At 43.0% G+C, this 23,715-nt stretch overlaps 1 protein-coding gene across 2 annotated transcripts; it reads right to left on the bottom strand.

Annotated features, from left to right (window-relative positions):
* Window positions 1-2,860: 2,860 nt before the first annotated feature.
* On the bottom strand, window positions 2,861-17,449 carry wdr48b (WD repeat domain 48b). Of its 2 annotated transcripts, none has more exons than XM_062992915.1 (19): window positions 17,365-17,449; window positions 15,464-15,604; window positions 15,249-15,327; window positions 15,065-15,147; window positions 14,848-14,977; window positions 13,481-13,569; window positions 12,611-12,712; window positions 10,528-10,752; window positions 10,345-10,419; window positions 10,150-10,252; window positions 9,265-9,362; window positions 9,065-9,172; window positions 8,877-8,973; window positions 7,762-7,857; window positions 7,566-7,671; window positions 6,547-6,634; window positions 5,541-5,617; window positions 5,151-5,343; window positions 2,861-3,339 (listed from the first exon to the last, which is right to left on the bottom strand). In XM_062992915.1, the coding sequence occupies exons 1-19, from the start codon at window positions 17,410-17,412 to the stop codon at window positions 3,244-3,246; spliced, it is 2,034 nt and encodes a 677-aa protein (XP_062848985.1). In that variant the 5' UTR covers window positions 17,413-17,449; the 3' UTR covers window positions 2,861-3,243. The 2 variants fall into 2 exon arrangements, with proteins under 2 accessions (XP_062848985.1, XP_062848986.1); XM_062992916.1 differs by having other exon boundaries at window positions 15,249-15,324.
* Window positions 17,450-23,715: the final 6,266 nt, after the last annotated feature.

Below are 23,715 nucleotides of genomic sequence, written 5' to 3'. Positions count from 1 at the left end.
CCCTGGTCAAATTATATGTTTTCTTAGCTTATTATTAATGCAAAATCAACAAAGTGTGATGTTTTTTTAATATGAACACTTTAAATGATGCCTTAACAAGAATCAAGTAATGAAAGAGTTACGATCATGACATTTAAAGCGGTAAGGTGCACTAGTGCACTATTGCTGAGAACTCATGATCCAAGGTTTGAATCTGTGCCGTGTCTGCAAGGACATGATTGGCTAATGGCCGGAACATCCCAGCCATTGGGAGGTGCACTTCTCAGTGCGCTCTTAATGCTGGTCCCAGGCCCGTATAGAAATATAAGGGTTATAACAACTAATGCCAGGTTCACACTACACGACTTTCCAAGTCGTCAGGTCGCTGTACAGTTCACACTACACGACTGGATCTCTTCTAATCGGGAGTCCTTCAAGTGGGTGTGGCTTTCACACTACACGACTGATCAGCGATAGAGGGGTTTCACACACTACACCATCTATCACCGACTGGAATCGCAGGCGAGCTTCTCTGGTCTCCCAAACTACGTTCTGTCACGAAAACAAACGCGAGAAGTGATGAGGGGTTTAATGATACCACGTCCAAAAATGCACGTCAACAAGTAGCGAGTGATCAAAGTTTGTGCGCTGATGTGAGGCGTAAAATCAAGGAGGAAAAATAGGAACAGCATGCATCGTTCTATAGTGAGTTGGAGGTTAATTCATATTTTTTGCAATGCAGCGTTGGTGTTTTGTAGAGAACGATAAGGTCAGAAATACTGTAAAGCTTGTGTATGTGCTGATGTATTCTGATATAAACTATATTATGCCCCTGTCCCATCATTTTACACTCCTCCCCTGTGTTTCCCCTCACACCGTATCTTGCGTTCTCATTGGCTGTTCGACATGGCACTCATTGCCAGTCGGGCAACTCAGATCCAGATATTTGACAAGATAGATATATTTCTTCAGTCGCCGGATCGAGTTGTTGAGCAGTTCACACATCACGATCGAGAGCCGAGTTTCGATCGCTCGGCGAATGCCGAGTTGCTCCCGAGCCGGCAAATCTAGCGCCGACCAGTCGCCAAGCAACAATCAGGGCAAAAATCGTGTAGTGTGAACTAGGCATAAAGGGCATCCGGCATTTAAAATGTGTTCAGTTTGGTATGCGGAACAGATATATATACAGGAGCAGCCACACTGGTACAGGGGATCTGGGTTTGATCCTCACCTTCAGTCATATGTAAGCAGGTTCGAATGTTCTTCCTGCGTTTGCGTGGGTTTCCTATGGGTAATACCTGGCTTTAAACCTCCACCAATGGTCACTGGCTGCATGGAGTTTGTTATGTTCTCTTTGTGACTGTTCCAAAAAATGCACAGATGAAGCGGCCACTCTGAAATGTTCTAAATGTGTGTGACTGGTGTCCCAGCGTTTCTGGTTGGCACTTCTCGGCCAGCCTGTTGGACCCCGTAACAGACTGATAGCCACCGGATATTTCGATCCAATCTACGAGGGATCTTCAAAAAGTTTCCACACTTTTATATTTTGGTTATAAGCGGTGAGGGTGGGAGGAGGAGTAATCGGTCGTGTCTGAGTGACTGAGAGACGCTTATAGTCCTTTTTGGACGCTCAGAGAAGCTTTAGGAGGAAGATTTTCATGTGGTGATGATGTGAAAGCAGCAGGGCATCAGTGGCATTAAAATGTTGGCACGATGCTGGGAAAATGTATCGGAAGGCGACAATGTAGAAAAGTGATAGAGTTTGTTTTTGAAATTCTTAATAAATAGAGTTTTTAGAAGTGTGGAAACTTTTTGAAGAACCCTCGTACATCCATCATGCGGAGCTGCTCAGTGTTGACATTCATCTAACTAATAAAGCAATAAGATTTGTTGATATGAAACTCTGTGATGTGTTTTGTATTTTGATGGGTCGCGTGTCCATATACTTTTGACAGTATGGAGCACATGTCTCCTACAAGTGTAATCTGTATATTATGGCTAGAAAGTGCAAATTCCCAAGACGTTCTTTCAGCCATAACATTAAAACCACATCCCTCCACTTACCATACAGAAGCACTTTGTAGTTCTACAATTACTGACTGTTGTCCATCTGTTTCTCTGCATGCTTTGTTGGCCCCCTTTCATGCTGTTCTTCAATGGTCAGGACCACCACAGAGCAGGTATTATTTAGGTGGTGGATCATTCTCAGCACTGCAGTGACACTGACATGGTGCTGGTGTGTTAGTGTGTGTTGTGCTGGTATGAGTGGATCAGACACAGCAGCGCTGCTGAAGTTTTTAAATACCGTGTCCACTCACTGTCCACTCTATTAGACACTCGTACCTAGTTGGTCCACCTTCGATCGCTCATCTATTGCTGCTGTTTGAGTCGGTCATCTTCTAGACCTTCATCAGTGGTCACAGGACGCTGCCCACGGGGCGCTGTTGGCTGAATATTTTTTGGTTGGTGGAGTATTCTCAGTCCAGCAGGGACAGTGAGGTGTTTAAAAACTCCAGCAGCGCTGCTGTGTCTGATCCACTCATACCAGCACAACACACACTAACACACCACCACCATGTCAGTGTCACTGCAGTGCTGAGAATCATCCACCACCTAAATAATACCTGCTCTGTGGTGGTCCTGACCATTGAAGAACAGCATGAAAGGGGGCTAACAAAGCATGCAGAGAAACAGATGGACTACAGTCAGTAATTGTAGACTACAAAGTGATTCTAAAATGGACAGTGTGTAGAAACAAGGAGGTGGTTTTAATGTTATGGCTCTATACATACACTCTCTGTATGTGGTTACTGAGTGGAGGCACAAAGTCAAAATCACTTATAAATGATGAAGTTGTTTTAAAGAACATTTAGATTCAATATAAATTTACAGTATTTTTATTTTACGGTACTCATTAACAGTTCGGCGTATTTACCAGATTTTGCCACTGATGATTATAGAAAAATACCTTCTGTAATCTGCAGATAATAACTTAAAACGTGGGATATTTACAAATCAGACTGACAAAGAAAAGCACGGTAATGATTTCAACAAAGACTCCACCGTCATGGCTCTGACTGGTGGATTTGGTTCATCGATCCTGGCAGGAAGTGGGGAAAAAATACTACAGAACGTCTCAAAAACAAAAGAACAGAAACAAAAACGTAATTAACTAGTCCAGGATTAGTACACTGTACAAAGAATCATCTGAAGCCATCTGAATCGACTCTGCTTGAGCTGAGGAATCATGCGTGCCGCTCCTCCTCACGTGGGCTTCTGCCTGTAGTGGAGAGTCAAGTCTCCTCCACTTTTCCAGATGAAATGCTTCACCGTTCTCAAATCCATGTTTGGATCCAGAACCTGAAACGGACACGAGAAGAAAAGGTTTAGTACTTTTGGCCGAGCAAGCCCACGCTCGTTTGGGACGAAATAAGGGTGTCGAACCTCTGCAGAGTGGGATTCGAGCATGACGCTGATGTATGATATGATCGCCCCCAACAAGGGGACGACCAAATATACAGTGGCTGGACCGTATCAATGCAGACATGAAGATCGTCAACGCGGCCTCAAAGACACCCTAGACCGCGCCAAATGAAGCGGACCCCGCATTGTGGGACTAACGCCAGGACAGAGATTAACCCTTTAATGGTCTCACCAAGAAAATAATGTTTAACCCTTTGATGCACAACCTGGGTCAAAAGTGACCCAACTGAGTTTTTATTTTCTATATCTTTGCAATAAATCAATTTCGTCATTCAAGCTTCCATGAATTTTTCAATTAACTCGTTTTTGATCATCACAAATTCTTATTTCAGTTTTATATTTTTTGCTTTTTTAATAAAAATCATTTTTGTATCACTACCCTTCTAATGCACAACATGGGTCAAAAATGACCCTTATGTATTTACTATGGAATTTGACAGAAACTACTGACATTTGTAAGTGTTTGTAGTCAAAAACATATTTACTGATCTTTTGAAAGACAACCAAAGATTAGGCTCTTGAATATGTCCAATACTATTTGCTTGCTAGCTGTTTACATATTCTAGTATAGATAGCTTTTATTAGCTAAGACAGCAAATACATGAATAACTGACAAATGTGCATATGAAAATATTCTTGAATGGATGAATATGGGTCATTTTTGACCCATGTTGTGCATTAGAAGGGGTTTGCTTAGCTTGTGCATCAAAGGGTTAAAAAAATGTATTTCTTTGCATTTCTTAGTTACTTGGTACTATACCAACAATAAATAATTCATATTTTTACTTGTGCACACAGTGTTTTTTTAATAAGTCCCAACTAAACAGCTTATTTTTACCCAAGTATTTAGACTCAAATGGTTAAACAGACCATTAAAGGGTTAAATACATCGTTAGGTCCCATAACTATAGCAACCCTCATATATTTATTTATTTATTTAGAATTAAACGTCACGTTTTACACATTTTGGTTACATTCATGACGGAACAGGTAGTTACTGGTTACGCAAGATTCATCAGTTCACAAGTTTTTAATGTCAAACACAGTCATGGACTGGGGAGAACATGCAAACTGCAAAAAGCAAGGACCCGGACCGCTCCACCTGGGAATCGAACCCAAAACCTACAAAGAGTAGTATGATTAAGTCTCCGTAAGAGGAATCGAACCCAGGACCTTCTTGCTGTGAGGCGACAGTGCTACCCTCTGAGCCGCAACCTCCGTGTAAAAGCCGACGAAGGTGAGGGACGAGAAATGCCGAGTCATTTCCATTTCCCTAATTTTATTCTATCGATCACTTGCGTCACCCCCGTTCAGGCAGGGATGAGCCACAAGTCTGTCGCCGGCTGCTTCTTATCACCAACCAGTGGCGGATTCCCACACAGAGCCATATTGTGTACAGAAAAATCACCCTATGCTAGATGCCCCCACCCCCACCCCCAACCGTGATAATGCCATGACCAGTCCCAGAGATTGAATCTTGCAGGGGTAACGAGGACAACCCATATTGCGTCAAGTCGCTAGCACATATTAGACACTGTGCCACCCAAGTGCCGCAACATTTTATTATTATTTATTATTTATAAATATTAATTTAAGTGTGTTTAAACCAACACCCTTCTAGCTGTCCTGTTAAAACAAGAAGAATTGGTGAACACTTCGAAAAGTACTGTGCATTAGCTTCGTCGTACCTGATCCTGGCACATGAGCTCGATCTTCTCCTCGGCGAGCATGGCCACGTCCTCGTCCTTCTCCTGCTCGCCGGGTTTCTCGGCGCCCGACGAGCTGGTGGTCTGAGACTCCGTGTCCAGGTTGATGATCTTCTCGTAGACGTGCTCCATCACCTTCCTCACCTGCAGCATGTCGCTGGCTGACAGGCGGTCCCTGTGGATGCAAAAGCCAGGATGGAGTGAATTTTACACGCACACCAATAACCTGACTATCGTGAACGTTGATCTATATTCTTATTTCATTCAATGCAGTTGCACAGTTTGAACACAAGAGGTCGCAATCACTCAGATTAAATATAAATCTAATATTAAATAATCATCCAGCTGACCAGGCGTGTAAGTGAATCTTACTTCTTCAGTGTTTTCGCCCCGGATGACGAGTGAGGTTGCAGGTAGAACGGAATCTTGTTGAATTTTGGCATGTTCTTCTACAAAAGCAAAATAAAAACAGTGCATTAGTAATAGTCAATTTGATAATGTGGAGATTTCTACACACAGATGAGTCAAAACATTAAAACCACCTCCTTGGTCTTTTTTGTTATAAAACAAGTATATTTCCCTTAAATCTTAAATTATAGAATAGACATTCCTGTAATAAACAATAATAAACAACAATACACAGTAGTACTGTACATAAAAACACACATTCAGTACAGTACGTGTGCTGTACCATACACCGTAATAAATTTCCTTCTTTTTTTATAAAATGTATCTACCAGAAACGACAATAACTCTCATATTTCTCTATTTTTTCCTTCTTTATTTCAATAGTGTTGTATTTTGTAGGTGTAACTGCACGAAAGAAAGAATACTTTACGAATTCCTTCTGTATATACACATGTACAGTACAATGAAATGCTGTTTATGCATATCCCAGTTTGCTTGGAAGCTGGGGTCAGAGCGCAGGGTCAGTCATTGTACAGCGCCCCTGGAGACGAGAGTGTTAGAGGCCGTGCTCTATAAGCTCCACCCACTGGGCTGCCACTGTCCCGCCACTGTCCCCTGTATGCAGTCAAACCGGACCTGGCCTACCAACACTTGTTCTCCTGTGGTATCTGATAACAGAACATTACCAACAGGTCCTTCACCTTCTGAATCGTGCTACCATCAGCCCAAGATTTAATTTCTCCCCATTCTAACAAAACAGTGACATGTGACAACCCTAAATTGCTTTAACTGTGTTTTAAGGGTCCAACAGTGGCACCTTTTGGTAGGGCTTGAACCTGCGAATGTCTGACCAATGGTTCAGTATCTTACTTACTGAGCTACCACTGCTCATACTGGTACCATTCCATTTTTAGGACACACTCAATTTTAAAAATGACGAACATTAAGGATTCGAGCGTAACCAACTTACATCGACGGTAATGTCAATGACCCACTGTGGAACGGTTTCATTCAGCAACATGGACTCGGTTTCTCCTCCCGAGTCTCGACAGAGTAACCTGCATTAGGGCAAAAAAATAAACAGACACAGAAAATAAAAATATGTAAAGCAAGGCTTCACCATCAGTGCATCCAGGATTTACATTAAACTAGTAAATAATGTAAAGGAAAGATCACATAGACGTGTTTTATTTCACAAAGCGTAAAGAAGGAAGTCCAAAATAGTTCTGTTCTGTATTTTACGACTTTCCTGAGCGTTCCTGTTCCTTTCAATAAGACGCAAAGACAGGTATGCATCATTACTAGCCTGCACAGAGCCTTTGAGCACCTTTGGGATGAACTGCAATGTCAATCACGACATCACTGCCTGACCTTACAAGATGCTCTTTTGATTAGATGGCCACAAATTCCCACAGATACACTGCAAGCCTCTACAGAAGAGAGAATGCTGTTATAGCCCACGCCAACTAACCCAGAGATCGACTAATGATATCACGATTAGCAGTGCACGACTGCACGTACAACTTTCCTGAGATTTCTGTTCATTTCAACAAGACTCAAAGCAGATATGCTATATTTAGGAACTGCTACAGATGCAGACGGCACTGCCCACAGTCAAGCAAGCGTTCTAAGAAGTTGCTATACAAGAAAAAGCCTCAGCGATAGAAAAAAAAAAAAACACCGTTAACAATGAGACTTCTTTCTTGTGTAGAATGGAGATTTAAAGCTTGCTTGGCTGTGAACAGTGATATTGAGAGTGAGCAAGGTCTTCTGGTCCATCACCAGTGCCTGACCACCAGTGCTTTTAACTAAATGGGCAAAACCTTGTGGAAAGCATTTATAGAAAAGAGGCCCAACAAGCTTGTGGTCAGGTGTCCAGATACTTTTGGCCATATGATATATGGGAAATACATTATACAAGGACCTTAATCCTATTCAGATGCCAAACCCAAACCTCACTGGGGTTTTCTGGCACCAATAATCTCATACCTGAACAGCGTCCTTCCGCCAGCCTCGCCGAAAATCACCGGAGTGTGTGGAGGCACCAGGAAGTATCCGTTTCCCTTCTGCAGCCGGCTCTCCTGCTCCCCGTTCACTACAGAAGCAGAGATCAGAACAGTACCACCAGTGAACCGAAGGTCAAGCAGAGGAAGCACGTGTTACACAATCAGTTCATCCCAGTTACCGTGATTGGCCTCGTTTTCCTCCTCTTCCATGGGGTTGATGTGCGTTCGGGGCCAGAACTCGAGCAGCGCCTGGAGCAGCAGGCCACCCAAATTTACTGTGCAAAAGTATAAATACAGTAAACCTGGTTAGCAGAACACATCACATGACAAAAGGTTCGGGGAATACCCTGTCCTGTTCCGGAGAAGTCTATAAAACACATGGTAGCCTGGACAGATCCCTGACTCATTAAACATCTTTGGGATGAACTGGAACGTCAAGCCTTACAAATCCCCACAGACACACCCCAGGCCTTTAGAAAAGAGTGAATGCTGTTACAGCCAATGGGTTTAAAACAAGCTCATGGCTCTTGTTCACACAAACAAACCCAGAAATTGACCTGATCTAGGTTGAAAGGGGCTTTAGGGTCTACCTCCTTGTTTCTACACTTAGCACTGAGCACTTTGTAGTTCTACAATTACTGACTGTAGTCCATCTGTTTCTCTACATTTAACCTGCTTTCACCCTGTTCTTCAATGGTCAGGACCCCCACAGGACCACCACAGAGCAGGTATTATTTAGGTGGTGGATCATTCTCAGCACTGCAGTGACACTGACAGACACAGCAGCGCTGCTGGAGTTTTTAAGCACCTCACTGTCCCTGCTGGACTGAGAACAGTCCACCAACCAAAAATATCCAGCCAACAGCGCCCCGTGGGCAGCGTCCTGTGACCACTGATGAAGGTCTAGAAGATGACCGACTCAAACGGCAGCAATAGATGAGCGATCGTCTCTGACCTTACATCTACAAGGTGGACCGACTAGGTAGGAGTGTCTAATAGAGTGGACAGTGAGTGGACACGGTATTTAAAAACTCCAGCAGCGCTGCTGTGTCTGATCCACTCATACCAGCACAACACACACTAACACACCACCACCATGTCAAGGGGGCTAACAAAGCATGTAGAGAAACAGATTAACTACAGTCAGTAATTGTAGAACTACAAAGTGCTTCTATATGGGAAGTGGAGCTGATAAAATGGACAGTGAGTGTAGAAACAAGGAGGTGGTTTTAATGTTATGGCTGATCGGTGTAAGTGTTCAGTTTAATATTATGTAGTTTGGGACGAGACTTACACTTCGGGTCGGAGCCATCGGGGCTGGAAAAGCCAGCATCCTTGGCGGACACCCAGGCGGCGAAGCAGTCGCTCTCGTCCAGCGTGATGGTCAGCATCTAGACAGCAAAAAGACACGTCACATGGCACACAAGGCATCCAAACTCCTGACCCTGATCCTTCGTATTAGCCACGATGAGCACCACTCACCCCTGTTTTCAGATCCACAGAAAACCAGTTGGGCACGTAGACCATCTTGCATCGCTTCTTGATCTCCTCATCAAACTCCACCTTGCCGAGGTCTTCCACTTTACACGCCTGAGTCCAAAACAATAAATAAATAAAAGAATCAGGGCAAACGCTCAAGTCTTAATCTTCCACTTCTACTTGTCTGTAATCAGGTGCTCCACCTTGAGTACATCCCAGTATGCCACGTTGTTGTTGGTGTCTTTGGTGAGGATGTGCCTCTTGTCGTTCAGAATGTTACACTGAATGATGCTGGCGCCACCTGCAGGGCAGAAAAGGATGCGCAACCAATCAAAAAGCAAGAAGAGTACACATACAACAGCAAAAAGGTCCTGGGTTCGATCCCCAGGTGGGGTGGTTTGCATGTTCTCCCCGTGTCTGCGTGGGTTTCCTCCGGGAGCTCCGGTTTCCTCACACGGTCCAAAAACATGCAGTCAGGTTAACTGGAGACACTGAATTGCCCTATAGGTGAATGGGTGTGTGTGTGTCTGCCCGGCGATGGACTGGCGCCCCGTCCAGGGTGTTACCGTGTGCCTTGCCCCATTGAAAAGCTGGGATAGGCTCCGGCACCCCCCTGCAACCCTGATTGGATAAGCGGTTAAGAAAGTGAGTGAGTGAGTGACCCTGACTGCACGTCTTTAGACTGTGGGAGGAAACCCACACAGACATGGGGAGAACATGCAAACCGGGAGGTGGTCAAGGTCACCAGACTTGCTTGTGAGTCCCAAACAGCAAGCAACAAGAAATTAGTTCTTTTTCAGTGCTGAGGGTTCCATTTTTCACCCAGTGTATAATTAACAGTATGCGGTTTGACACTCGGCCATTCAGTTTGCCGGATGAAGTAGCGCCTGAACTCTCAGGTTACGGTTAGGTTTACATTTTCGGCATTTAGGAGACACTTTTATCCAAAGTGACTTACATTGCAGCTACAGTCTGAGCAATTGAGGGTCAGGGGCCTTGCTCAAGAGCCCAACAGTGGCAACCTGGCAGTGGTGAGGTTTAAACCAGTCCAGTACCTTAACCACTATGCTACAACTGCCCATTTTTACCTTTGACGACTTGCTCGGACTGTGTGCACAGCGGTGTCAGCGGGGCGCTGCAGTCGTTATCGTACTCGCCAGATGCTCTGAAGTTGTGCATCCCTTTTAAAGACTGGTGAGGAGAAAACGACAAGGCGAGGCATTAATAGATGGAGCGGGATTAGTAAAGCTGAGATTTATTCCAGTACTGTGATGAAGCGGTACCCATTTGTTCACACAGGATTTGGTCGTGGAGACCCAAATGGCCGGAGGAGGATCTGCAGACCTGTCCAGCTCCATCTGTAACCAGAGGAGGGAAACAGACGTGATGTTCTATTCATGATACAGCGCCTGTACACATGTGCGCATTACGGCTCAGCATCTGTACATCTGTCAGCGGTCACTCACTTTGAGAACGGGTGCTTTCTCCTCACATATGAGCAGACGGATATCCGGGTTGCGCAGGTCGGTGCAGTAGACCTTGCGATCGCGGCCTCCGGAGTAGACGTGCGTAAAAGCCTCGTTGGCCTGCAGCGCCCACACGCCCTCGTCGTGGACCCTGTAGGTGGCGATGCAGCGCTGCTGACCCAGCGACCACAGCCGGATTGTACCGTCCGAACTCCCGGACAGACACTGTGAGGCAATGTCTAAATGAATGATCCATCCCATAATAACCAAATAGCTGAATAATACTGCTTTTATTTATCATATATCATGTTTAACTGATATTTTAGTGTAATACTATATTATACTATTTATATTATTAACTATTATTATATCAGGAAAAAAAAGTATCTTTATTCATATACAGGTCCTTCTCAAAAAATTAGCATATTGTGATAAAGTTCATTATTTTCCATAATGTAATGATAAAAATTAAACTTTCATATATTTTAGATTCATTGCACACCAACTGAAATATTTCAGGTCTTTTATTGTTTTAATACTGATGATTTTGGCATACAGCTCATGAAAACCCAAAATTCCTATCTCAAAAAATTAGCATATCATGAAAAGGTTCTCTAAATGAGCTATTAACCTAATCATCTGAATCAACGAATTAACTCTAAACACCTGCAAAAGATTCCTGAGGCTTTTAAAAACTCCCAGCCTGGTTCATTACTCAAAACTGCAATCATGGGTAAGACTGCCGACCTGACTGCCGTCCAGAAGGCCATCATTGACACCCTCAAGCAAGAGGGTAAGACACAGAAAGAAATTTCTGAACGAATAGGCTGTTCCCAGAGTGCTGTATCAAGGCACCTCAGTGGGAAGTCTGTGGGAAGGAAAAAGTGTGGCAGAAAACGCTGCACAACGAGAAGAGGTGACCGGACCCTGAGGAAGATTGTGGAGAAGGGCCGATTCCAGACCTTGGGGGACCTGCGGAAGCAGTGGACTGAGTCTGGAGTAGAAACATCCAGAGCCACCGTGCACAGGCGTGTGCAGGAAATGGGCTACAGGTGCCGCATTCCCCAGGTCAAGCCACTTTTGAACCAGAAACAGCGGCAGAAGCGCCTGACCTGGGCTACAGAGAAGCAGCACTGGACTGTTGCTCAGTGGTCCAAAGTACTGTTTTCGGATGAAAGCAAATTTTGCATGTCATTCGGAAATCAAGGTGCCAGAGTCTGGAGGAAGACTGGGGAGAAGGAAATGCCAAAATGCCTGAAGTCCAGTGTCAAGTACCCACAGTCAGTGATGGTCTGGGGTGCCATGTCAGCTGCTGGTGTTGGTCCACTGTGTTTTATCAAGGGCAGGGTCAATGCAGCTAGCTATCAGGAGATTTTGGAGCACTTCATGCTTCCATCTGCTGAAAAGCTTTATGGAGATGAAGATTTCATTTTTCAGCACGACCTGGCACCTGCTCACAGTGCCAAAACCACTGGTGAATGGTTTACTGACCATGGTATTACTGTGCTCAATTGGCCTGCCAACTCTCCTGACCTGAACCCCATAGAGAATCTGTGGGATATTGTGAAGAGAAAGTTGAGAGACACAAGACCCAACACTCTGGATGAGCTTAAGGCCGCTATCGAAGCATCCTGGGCCTCCATAACACCTCAGCAGTGCCACAGGCTGATTGCCTCCATGCCACGCCGCATCGAAGCAGTCATTTCTGCAAAAGGATTCCCGACCAAGTATTGAGTGCATAACTGAACATAATTATTTGAAGGTTGACTTTTTTTGTATTAAAAACACTTTTCTTTTATTGGTCGGATGAAATATGCTAATTTTTTGAGATAGGAATTTTGGGTTTTCATGAGCTGTATGCCAAAATCATCAGTATTAAAACAATAAAAGACCTGAAATATTTCAGTTGGTGTGCAATGAATCTAAAATATATGAAAGTTTAATTTTTATCATTACATTATGGAAAATAATGAACTTTATCACAATATGCTAATTTTTTGAGAAGAACCTGTATAACAATGTATATTATTGCTCCTATTGTATATAACGACATCACGATATATAGAAGCAGTGAATATCGTACCTGTGTACCATCTCGGTTCAATAATAACGACTTCACATTGTCCGTGTGTCCCTTCAGCTTCATTAATTTAGCGCACGTTCGTGGATCCCACACCCTCAAGACCTAGCATACGAAACACAGCGATTAGAAACCGTGCTAATCACAGACACGCAGCAACACGCCCGTATGAGACGTACAACTGTTCTTTTTCTGTGACTATTAATTGGGAGGTTCTTTTGTTAGCAAAAATAAACATACAGAGCTTTAATATTTGGTTTCCTGTCACTCAGATCTTTTAATGATGGTTTTCTGTCATTAGGTACGGTGTTGTTGGGATTAAATGCCTCATCTGTTCTCCTCCAATCATGCTTCTGGTCATTTTGGTCAAACTCAGCAATGACCTTTAGTCTAGCCTTTAAAAGGTGTGCAGTTCGGCACAACAGCCTCTTATTCATGGTGACATGAAGCCCACTTGACTGTAGACAGTGATGCCTGTGCTGCGTTTCAGCAGCTTTTAATTCACAGCAGACTTTTTTGTTTTCTGGACGTCTTGGATTATGTCTGACCAGCAGAACAAATTTTGGGTTTGAACCTTGATAAAGAGACCACTGTTCCATGTGCTGAGAAATGAAAGCAAGTTTGTTTTCGGAGATCTGAACAGGTCGTCAGATTTTAGGCCTGTTCCAATAGGAGTAATCACACTGGCCCTATTTATGTGGACACAGCACATTCATCCTCTATAGTCGATCACAATAAACCCACAATAACCTGTGTGTAATGTCACATTTTCTTAACGTTTGGGTTTCTTTAGGTAATCTAATGCAGGTTCCAATCATTCAGTCACAGAAAAAGAACTGCGTATGTAACGTGTGACTTTAACTGGTAAACAACCTTCTCTGTTGACCCTGAGACTATGACTGTACCCAGCTGGTTCATGGCCAGGCTGTAGATGGAATCTTTATTCCCACTAAGCGAGGAAGCTGCAACAGAAACACACAGAAGAAAAACGTAACATAAACGACTTCCTTTTCAGAATTCGATTACCAACTACACGACTGCATTAGGCTTCCTCTCTACTGATGCTGATCCCCACTGCTGATTGAGAAGAGCGAGACCGTCACACGCCCCCTCCGACACGTGTGCAGTACCCGACTGCATCTTTTCACCTGCACGAGGCGAGTTCACGTGCAGATCAGCCTTGTGTACGTAGAGCCACACCCTGACCAATGCATTATTCCTCAACGCCATCAACCAGCCAGCAGAGGTCGTAATTGCATCAGTTATGAGGTCCCTATCCGGCTCCCCAACCTGTGTGAACAACAGCCAATTGTGTTTCGTGTAGCCGCCCGGCCTGTCGGGTGGCAGAGCTGAGTTTCAAACCGACGAGTTCGAAATGTCAGCTCTGGTTTGCTAGCGCGTTTTACCGCTGCGCCACCTGAGCGGCTGAATTCATATTTATACCTTTTTGCACATTTTGTGTTAATTATGGATATAATTGCCATTTTCACCCATCAGTCTACACTTAATCACCAAGAATGACTTGAATCAAGTTTTTAATTTCTCAAAAATGAACTGAAAATCAAAACCTAAAATCTCACTCAATATTATTCACAAAAATATTCGGGTCAAGTGCGTCCTGTTTGCTGCACTCATCCAGAATTTATTAATCTGAATAGCCTGGACATGGAAAGGACATGAAAAGGCGCACACCCGTGTCTATAAGTCCAAGGAACGGTCTGTGTATCTCCAAATCAAACTAAGGCAAGGCAGAGATCAGGGCAGATAAATAAAACAGTACGTTTTAAAGTGAGGCTTTAAGTGTTTGGCTGAAATCATCCCTACAGTGAAACAAAAAGACCTGCTGCTGTAACTGCTGCCAAAAAAGCTTCTACAAAGTACAGAATAAAGGACCTGAACACTTTCTACAGCTTTCTGGACGTCTTGGATTAGGTCTGACCAGCAGAACATTTTCTTTGGTTGGACCTGATTGTCAGATAGTTTTTTTGTACAGATGAGTTTAGGATCTGAAGTTGCTTAGAATGGCATAAAGGTCTGAACATGTCGCCAGACTTTATGCCTGTTCCAATAGGAGTAATCACACTGGCCCTATTTATGTGGACACAGCAGATTCATCCTCTATAGTCGATTACAATAAACTGATAATAACACAATATCCTCATGAAATGAGTCACAGGTTATAATGACTCGGTAATTCGCCTGTAAACATGACTGAATTCTCCAGTATTTAGTTCACCCACTTGTGACGGTGTTATTTGAGGCAGTCAGTGCTGTGAGTGTGTTCACGTCCCACAGGAAGATCTGTCGGTCCAGCCCAGCGGACGCCACCAGCTCCTTGTCCTTTGCATATGCTAAAGCTTTGACATAATCCTATACCACAAAACACAGCCATCACAAGAATTACAAATATATTTTATATACATTTAGTTTCCTTTAGTTTAATGTAAAACCTCCTACCTTGTGCGTTCTTAACGTGGACATACAGAAGCCTTTATGTGCGTTCCAGACTTTGACTGTCGTGTCTGAGGAAGCCGAGATCACTGAAATAAAAAATGTCATTTAATGATCAAATCTCAGGAGAAGAATCCAGAACCTGAAACAATAAGCATCAGCTCGTTAAGAGCGAATGATTACGACTTACGTGTCTTCCCATTACAACATAGTACGATGTCGTTCACCCAGTCGGTGTGGTGCTCCATCGAAGCTATGTAGGGATCCTGCTGTAATAAAACACAGCCATTCATGGTTCTCAATCGTTTTATCCGTAACAGTGGCAAAAAGACAGAATACTAGAGTGTCTAAATACTTTTGGGCATATATTGTGTGTAACAGATTATAATAATGAAAGAACAGTACTTTCTGTTGGTTGACGCTCCATATCCGGATGATGGAGTCTCTGCCAGCTGTGAAGAGCCGGTTGAGTGTAGGATCCAGCTGCAGGGCGTTCACGCCGTTCCGATTGTACTTCTCCACCTCGTCTCTTATCACGTAGGAGACCTGAGAGCACAAACAGGAAGACCTTCAGAAAAACTACATTTTAAAACCATTACTAAATAATAAATATACTACATTACTACATGGCAAAAGGTTTGCGGATGCCCCATCTAATCAGAGTTCAGATGATTTAACTACATTCACTTTTAACAAACAAATGACATGCTTCCAACTTTGAGGAACTCTGACCTTAACTTCATTTGTTTATATATAATATACCTTTTCAATTTTTTACTTAGTCTATCAGTGTACCGTACTGTACATCCTCATTGCACACTTTGCCTGATGCTGTACTGTTCATGTTGCTGCTATATTGTTTATTATACGTTTATATATAGTCTTCCTTTTCTACTATTTAACTTGATGTATACATGTTGACACCTGCACCAAAAGAACATCTGGTACTTGGCGAACAATAAAGATTCTGATTCTGATTAAGCAACCTTTGGGAAGAATTAGAATGCCTATTGTGAGCCAGGCCTTCTTGCGTCAGCTTTAACAGCAACTTGACCTGACAAGTGTGCTTTTAACTTAATGGGCACAAACATTCACAGCCACGCTCTAAAATCCTGTGGAAAGCCTTTCCAGAGGAGTGGAGGCTGTTATAGTTGCAGGGGGAGCAACACCGTATTAATGCTCGGTTTTAAAATGGGATTTCCAAGAGGCATGCTCAGGTGGCATCACGGGGCGGCACGGTGGCTCAGTGGGTCGCACTGCCGCCTCACAGCAAGAAGGTCCTGGGTTTGATTCCCAGGTGGAGCGATCCAGGTCTTTTCTGTGTGGAGTTTGCATGTTCTCCCAGAGGTTGTGTGGGTGCTTCACAGCAACATGGGCCCAGGGAGGACTTCTGTTTCTGGGTGGGGCCGGACCTGCACCTTTTACCACTATATAATATTACTGAGAATACATACATGAATGAATGTTTGGGTGTCCCAATACTTTTGGCCTGACTTGTGTGAGTGTTTTGCATTTGTGTCAGATTTACCAGCATCTCGTTTATATTCTATTACACGGGGATCTTCACTGTTTGCATACTACCGTACTAAACAGTACACAATAGTACTATTGGCCATTTTAGCTCGCCAAAATGTAGAACACTATTTAGAAAGGTGGTGTTTATAAGGTAGCCATTATGCGCTAAGCTAGCTAGCCAGCCTATTGCAATTGTTTCGTGTCGTTTAAAAACAAAACCGCTTTCACCAAACATGGGCAGTTAAATGTGTCTTATATTGAAATATTAAAAATTAGATAATCATCTGGTCAAAACTATTTCATATAAAAACTACAGCAGCTATGTTGCTAGTTGGCTAACGTAACTGTTTTTCCCACCAGTTTTGCGTTTTCATTGCCGTGATTGGCTGGCAATGATCCCGCCCTGTGATTTGATTGGTCCAAACACATGTCAATCCTCAGAACGCCTGGGAATAATACACAAACTAGCCAATCACCGTAGAGGTAGCGTGAGCGATCAGAAAACAGGTAGGGAAAAGAATGTAAAGCTTGAACTACGGACGCATCCCAATTACATACGCCATCACTACAAGTCCTCAAGTGAGCGTATCAGTAAACAGTAAGTTTACACACTACTTAGTACACTAGTTTGCTATTTGGAACGCAACCCTAGCGCTACATTATTCAAGCGCTACTCTCCAGCTCATGTGCCATAAGTATTCAGAGGCACCAGTGCTTTCTTTAAATACAATTCCGATGCATCTGATGTAACTCACGAAGACATTAATGTGATAAAAAGAGTGAAACTGTACCTGCACTTTCCTCCTACCAGCAGCGTTCTGCCTGTGATGGGTCGCCATCTTTCATGTTGACAATCTGCACCCAGCATCACATCCGTGATGTAGGAAGGACGACTTCCGGCATATTCAAGCACGTGGTTTCATCCAGGGTGCCAGTTGATTTATGCCCATGTAACACGTCTTGAAATCTTGAGGTTCACAGGGGTTCACCTTCTGAAAACATGCAAAAGGTGGATTGGCAGCTCTAAAAAACTCCTTGGTGCAAGTCAATGCATATTTGTGCACACCAAAAACTGTCAAAAACAAAACACAAAGGCAGTCCACTAAAGGAAATCACGGTTGGCATGGTGGCCCAGTCATGCTGTAGGTGCCGCCTAGCCCAATGGGTTTTGAGGCCTTTGTTTATTTATTTATTTATTTATTTATTTATTTATTTATTTATTAAGATTTTAACATCATGTTTCACACTTTGGTTACATTCATGACACAAACGTTAGTTACTGCTTACACAAGATTCTTAAGTTCACAAGTTTAATGTCAAACAGTCAGGGACAATTTTGTATCTCCAATTCACCTCACTTGCACGTCTTTGGACACAGACATGGGGAGAACATGCAAACTCCACACAGAAAGGATCTGTCACCACTTCACCTGGGGATCCAACCCAGGACCTTCTTGCTGTGAGGCGACAGTGCTACTGAACTACCGTGTCACCCTTTGAGGTCTTTATAGGCTCTCTAATCTATCACAAGTGCCTGATCTCTTTTGACTGATTGGACACAAATGCGCACAGACATACTCCATACTCCATATTGCAAAAAAGCCTTTTCTGATTATAGATGGATGGATGCAGAAAAACTAGTACTGAGTGGTTCTTGTACTTTACATATAATGGATAACTGATAACTGTAATGATTATGCAGAAGGTATAATTTCAGTATAAAGTTAGACTTAATAGTAATAGTAATTAAATTATTAAATAGTAAAGTGACGTGACAAATGTTGCACAAGTTGGGCCAATATAGCCATATACATACATATACACATATATACATACACAGATATTCACATATGCAAATACATACTCATATACATTCATACACAAACATACACACACATGTACGTACACACATGGCTACAGCCAGCCGTCCCTGCCTGGAGGAGTTGTAGAGTCTAATGTCTCTGGTTTTGCTTGCTGTTATAACTGTTATGATTTTGGATTCGGATGTTTTAATCTAAACTAACTCATGGCCAAGTGTCTATGTACTTTTGGCCTTGTGCATGACAGAATTTAGCCCAAGTACCCAGGACCCTGTACCTGTGCGGCATCTACAAGCTCTCCCTGACCCTGATGTCTTGCCTTTAACATCAATGCTGTGAATAAGTACAGACTTATTTAAGTGCTCTACCTCCATCTGGTGGACATTAGTTGTTTCAACACCCCAATATCATTATCATGTTAATAAAAGTTAATGTGTTAATGCACATCTATGGATATTTAACTCACAGACACTTAATTTTTCAGTACGGTGAATAAGTAAATATCTGACAAATTGTCTATCAAGCGACCATGAATAAATAATCAACCACATCCAGAGGTGCTTGGATTCAGATCCGGTGACTGGGAGGGCCACTGAAGTCCACTAAAATCACTGTAGTGTTAATAATAGTTAATGTGTTAATGCACATCTATGGATATTTAACGCACAGACACAATAATTTTTCTATTATATGACATATTGCATATACTGTATATTTATTACCTACCAACACTGTACTGTAATACTTACTTAATACTTGTACTGTCATACATACTTAATATTTCTTACACACCTTGAGCCATACTTAATTAATCATTCAAAAGCGAGGCCTTTAACGCTCAAATTGTGTTCAGTCATCACTGTAAGTCACTTTGGATAAAAGTGGCCGCTAAATGCTGCAAATGTGAATGTGAGCGTTCTGAACAGCCCCTGGGGCCTGGGATTAAAGCTCAGCTGTGAGGACTTGCCAGTGTGTCCCAGTAATTTTTATTAGGACAAAGTGGTTATTTTAGAGCAGAATATGTTTTAAGTGTTTGAGTTTCCTATTGATCAATTATTCATAAACAGAAAAGAACACAAAAGTTCCCGTGACATCCGTACATGTTCCTTATACGAGTATGTAAACCTCTGACTGCAGCTTCATCTCAATTTTTGCTTAGAAAGAAGGATGACGTTCATGAGTGGACCAGGATTTATTGTCCTTTTATTACTATTATTGCATTTAATTCATGTTTTACGACCCTCTTTGAGAGAATTCCATTAATCCCATCCACTTAACCAAGATGCATTCCATGACCTTGTCCTCATACTTGTGGAAAACCACCGTATTAAAGCCGTTCTGCTCTGGAGCCGCTCGGTGACACACTGTGCCGGGATGAGGGACGCTCTGCTCGGGGGCTCGACCGAGAAATTTGGGTCTAGGACGAATTTAATTCTCATGGATTTTTTCCTCAAGGCTCATTTGTAATTACAGACAAGTGACACATTAAAGGAAAAAACAAATACCTGATTAAGTCGTGTGTGGCCGGCTGCAGTTCATGTCTTGTGTTGGTGTGGGCATGGCCGATCTGGATTTTAGCTTCATTTATGCCTACACTGGAAGAGTTTAATTCAACGTACTCAGCATACAAGTTCATGTTTTAGAAATGGACTTACCATTTGATTCGGTTCTCTTGGAGATGTTTCAGTGCACCGTTGCGTTGTCTCACATCCTTACTCATGTACAACAGCACAGTTAAGCTTCAGGGATGTTATTTGGGGATTTTTAATCACGTGAACATTTTTTATCATTATAAGTGATTGCCTGGCTGTATCCCAAACCACATTCTACAACCCCAAATCAGAAAAAGTTGGGACAGTATGGAAAATGTAGATCAAATAAAACACTGTGCTCTTTACATTTACTTTGACTTTATTTGATGTCAGACAGGATGAACCTAAGATATTTCATGTTTTATCTCATTTATTTGTTTAATTTATTAATAAACATCCATTCCTGCATTTCAGGCCTGCAACACATTCCGAAAAAAGTTGGGACGGGGGCAATTTAGGGCTAGTAATGAGGTGAAAAACTAAATAATGATGTGATTCCAAATAGGTGATTGTGATCATGGTTTGGTACAAAAGCAGCGTCCAGGAAAGGCCGAGAGTCTCTGATGAGTAAAGATGATCAGAGAATCTCCAGTTTGTCCACAAATGTGTGAGAAAATGATTGAAATGTTTAAAGACAATGAACCTCAAAGAAAGATTGGAAGGGATTTGCATGTTCTCCCTCTGCAGTGCAGAATATCATTAAACCATTCAAGGAATTGGGAGGAATTTCAGTGTGTAAAGGCCAAGAGTGCAAGCTTAATCTGAACGCTCGTGATCTTCCACCCCTCAGACGGCACTGACGCTTGTGCACCTTTATACAAATTAAAAATCAATAAGAATTTATTTACATTTGATAAGAACTCCGTTGGTTGCTCCACATTATATTTGTCCACCATGTTTGTTAAATTTTTGGTGAGGAAAGTCGTGCCGCACTGAATGCTGGGATTGCCTTCAGCGCTGTGGAAGAGTCGGACGCTCCCTCGTTATTCAGTCAGATCATCACTCAGGATTAAGGCGCCTCAGTAGGAGCATTTTAAGGTTTCTAGGAATTTAGACATGCCCTCTTCTCGGGAGCGCACATAGGATGAAGTAAAATGCGCTATGTAGAGAGATCACCAGGTTTTCAGACAGACCCTTCAGATCTGAAGCTCCTGCCATACATGCCCAAAAGTTCACACGGAGCAGGGTACGATGCTGCTTGTTGTATGTTTCACTCTGCACTCGTTACGTTTCTACACCCAGTTATTGGTTTTTTTTCTTTAATTTGTCACCCGTGTGTGTGTAAAATTCCCTCTCTGCATCTTGGTATTAATGTATTTTGTCATGTATCGGTCTTCTGCCGTCCATCTGCCGCATTACAAAATATTCTTGTTTACATTCGAATGCCGTCGCCGAATGTGTGCGGCGCAGATGAAGCAAACATGAACTCTGCCCACATCAATGGAACCTTATTTGCCATCCAAATACCAGCAAATGTCACAATAAAGCCGAGCGAAATGCCACCAGAGGTCTTTTCCCAGAACTCACTCGGGGGAACTTGGGCCGGTTGCTTTGCATGCTTGAGATGAATCGTCTCATGTACAGAATAATCGTCGTTTGACGTGGTGGCTTTGAAGTCGGAATATTCATTCACACTCATCACGTCTTTTCAGTCTTCAGCGAATTACAAAACATTACAGGGCACACACACACACACACACACACGCGCTTCAGGCCATTTAGTAGCTCCAATGGACCTGACTGAACGTCTTTGGACTGTGGGAGAAAACCGGAGCATCTGTAGGAAATCCACACGGATACAGGGAGAACATGCAAACTCCACACAGAAGTCGAACCCAAGACCTTGCATTTCCATGATCTTCAATAAGTTTCCGCACTTGTATATTGTGGTTATAAGCGGTGAGGGTGCAGCAGTAGGAGGAGTAATCGGTCATGTCTGATAGACTGAGAGACGCTTATAGTCCGGATTTAGCTCCATCTGATTTCCACCTTTTTGGACACTCAGAGAAGCTTTAAGGGGAAGAAGATATTCATGTGATGATGATGTGAAAGCAGCGGTGCATCAGTGACTATGAGCTCAACCAAAAACATTTATCGCTGACGGCATTAAAAAGCTGACACGACGCTGGGAAAATGCATCGGAGGTTGACGACGTAGAAAAGTGATGTTGAGGCCGCTCCGGTGGCGCAGCGGTAGAATCACACGCTAAACACCAGCTCTGCCTGCTGTAACTAATGCAATAACTAATGCAATTACGACCTCTGCTGGCTGATTGATGGCGCCTGCACAGAAATGAGAAAAGAGTGCTGTCAGGGTGTGTCTCTCTGAACACAGTGCTGAGCTGCACTGCACTCGTCAAAGTGTAGGTGACAAGATGCATACGGCTGCTGCCCACGTGTCGGAGGGACATGGGTTAGCTTCGTTCTCCTAAATCAGAGTGGGGATCGGCAGTGGTGGAGAGGAAGCATGATGCAATGGGGCAATTGGATGCGTGATGTTTATTTATTAGGATTTTAATGTCATGTTTTACACACTTTGGTTCCACTCATGACAGAAACGGTAGTTACATGTGTAACAGAGAGGAAACCCACGCAGACACGGGGAGAACATGCAAACTCCACACAGAAAGGACCCAGACCACCCCACCTGGAGATCGAACCCAGGGCACACAACTCTTAAGCATATCATGTCAAGAATAGTTGGAATTGTATAATGCACATCAACACTGGACTCTTAAATAAAGAAAATGTTTTCCATCTGATAATTCAATCCCTCAAAACCATCAATTCCTGATTCTCACTAATAATCAGGTCCAAATTCCTTCCGCTGGTGAAAGACGACGTGACTCAGATCTGCCGTTACAATCAGAGTCTCTTGCGTTTCCAGTTTCTCGGACGTCAGCATGGTTTGAAAGCTAATACTTCTTTGCACATGTTAGTCATTTTATTTGGAAATTAGCTTTCGAAATCGGCAGCTCGCGATGCCTCCGCGCTTCCCGACGACGAGCTCCGGCGATCGCACAGGAAGAACTTAAAAACGACCGCACTGCAAATAAAAAAATGTGGGAAGCCGAGGCCGAGTTAATTCTTTAAAGGTGCGCCGTGCAATTTCCGGACAACAAAGTGGCGTCCCCGCCACTAAATCTGCTACGAAGCTCGAACGAATAAAAAATACAGCTTAAAAACGTAAAAACCAGTAACAGATGTCGCCGATGAAATGAGTTCTCTAGTGCTAGTGGCTTAGTAAATAGTGTCATCGGTCATAAATACTGGAAGAGACCCCCCTCGTGTACTGATCCGCTTACAAAACAAAGACACTGGATGTTTCAGATGCTCGTCTTTATCTTTAGCTGGATTCTTCATCTGAATAAATATCTGTAATAATTTGGACTTTATTATTATCATATGCATACAATGCATACAAAACAAAAGATAAACACACAACCCCAATCTCAAAAAAGGGACTTTATTTTTTACAGGTATTCAATGATGTCAGCTCATCATCTAAAACTCAATCCCAGCAAGACAGAGCTGTTACTTATTCCTGGAGATCATTCTCCAACCCAGGACCTAGTCATCTCTCTTGATGACTCCCAGATCAGACCATCTGATAATGTGAGGAGCCTTGGTGTTGTCCTGGATAACCAGCTGACCTTTTCTCCTTATGTAGCTAACATGACAAGATCGTGTCGGTTCCTCCTCTACAACATCAGGAAGATCCGTCCATTTCT

This window comes from Trichomycterus rosablanca, chromosome 4 (genome assembly GCF_030014385.1).
Source record: "Trichomycterus rosablanca isolate fTriRos1 chromosome 4, fTriRos1.hap1, whole genome shotgun sequence".
In the NCBI taxonomy this organism is placed as follows: domain Eukaryota; kingdom Metazoa; phylum Chordata; class Actinopteri; order Siluriformes; family Trichomycteridae; genus Trichomycterus; species Trichomycterus rosablanca.
Note: the sequence above shows the minus strand (reverse complement) of the source record. Positions and strands in the feature narration are given on the sequence as shown.

Coding starts and splice junctions, on each gene's coding strand:
- wdr48b (XM_062992915.1), bottom strand. CDS start 17,412: ATGGCGACCCATCACAGGCAGAACGCTGCTGGTAGGAGGAAAGTGCAG. Junction 15,148..15,248: donor ATGTTGTAATGGGAAGACAC/GTAAGTCGTAAT, acceptor TTTTTATTTCAG/TGATCTCGGCTTCCTCAGAC. Junction 10,253..10,344: donor AATCCTGTGTGAACAAATGG/GTACCGCTTCAT, acceptor TCTCCTCACCAG/TCTTTAAAAGGGATGCACAA.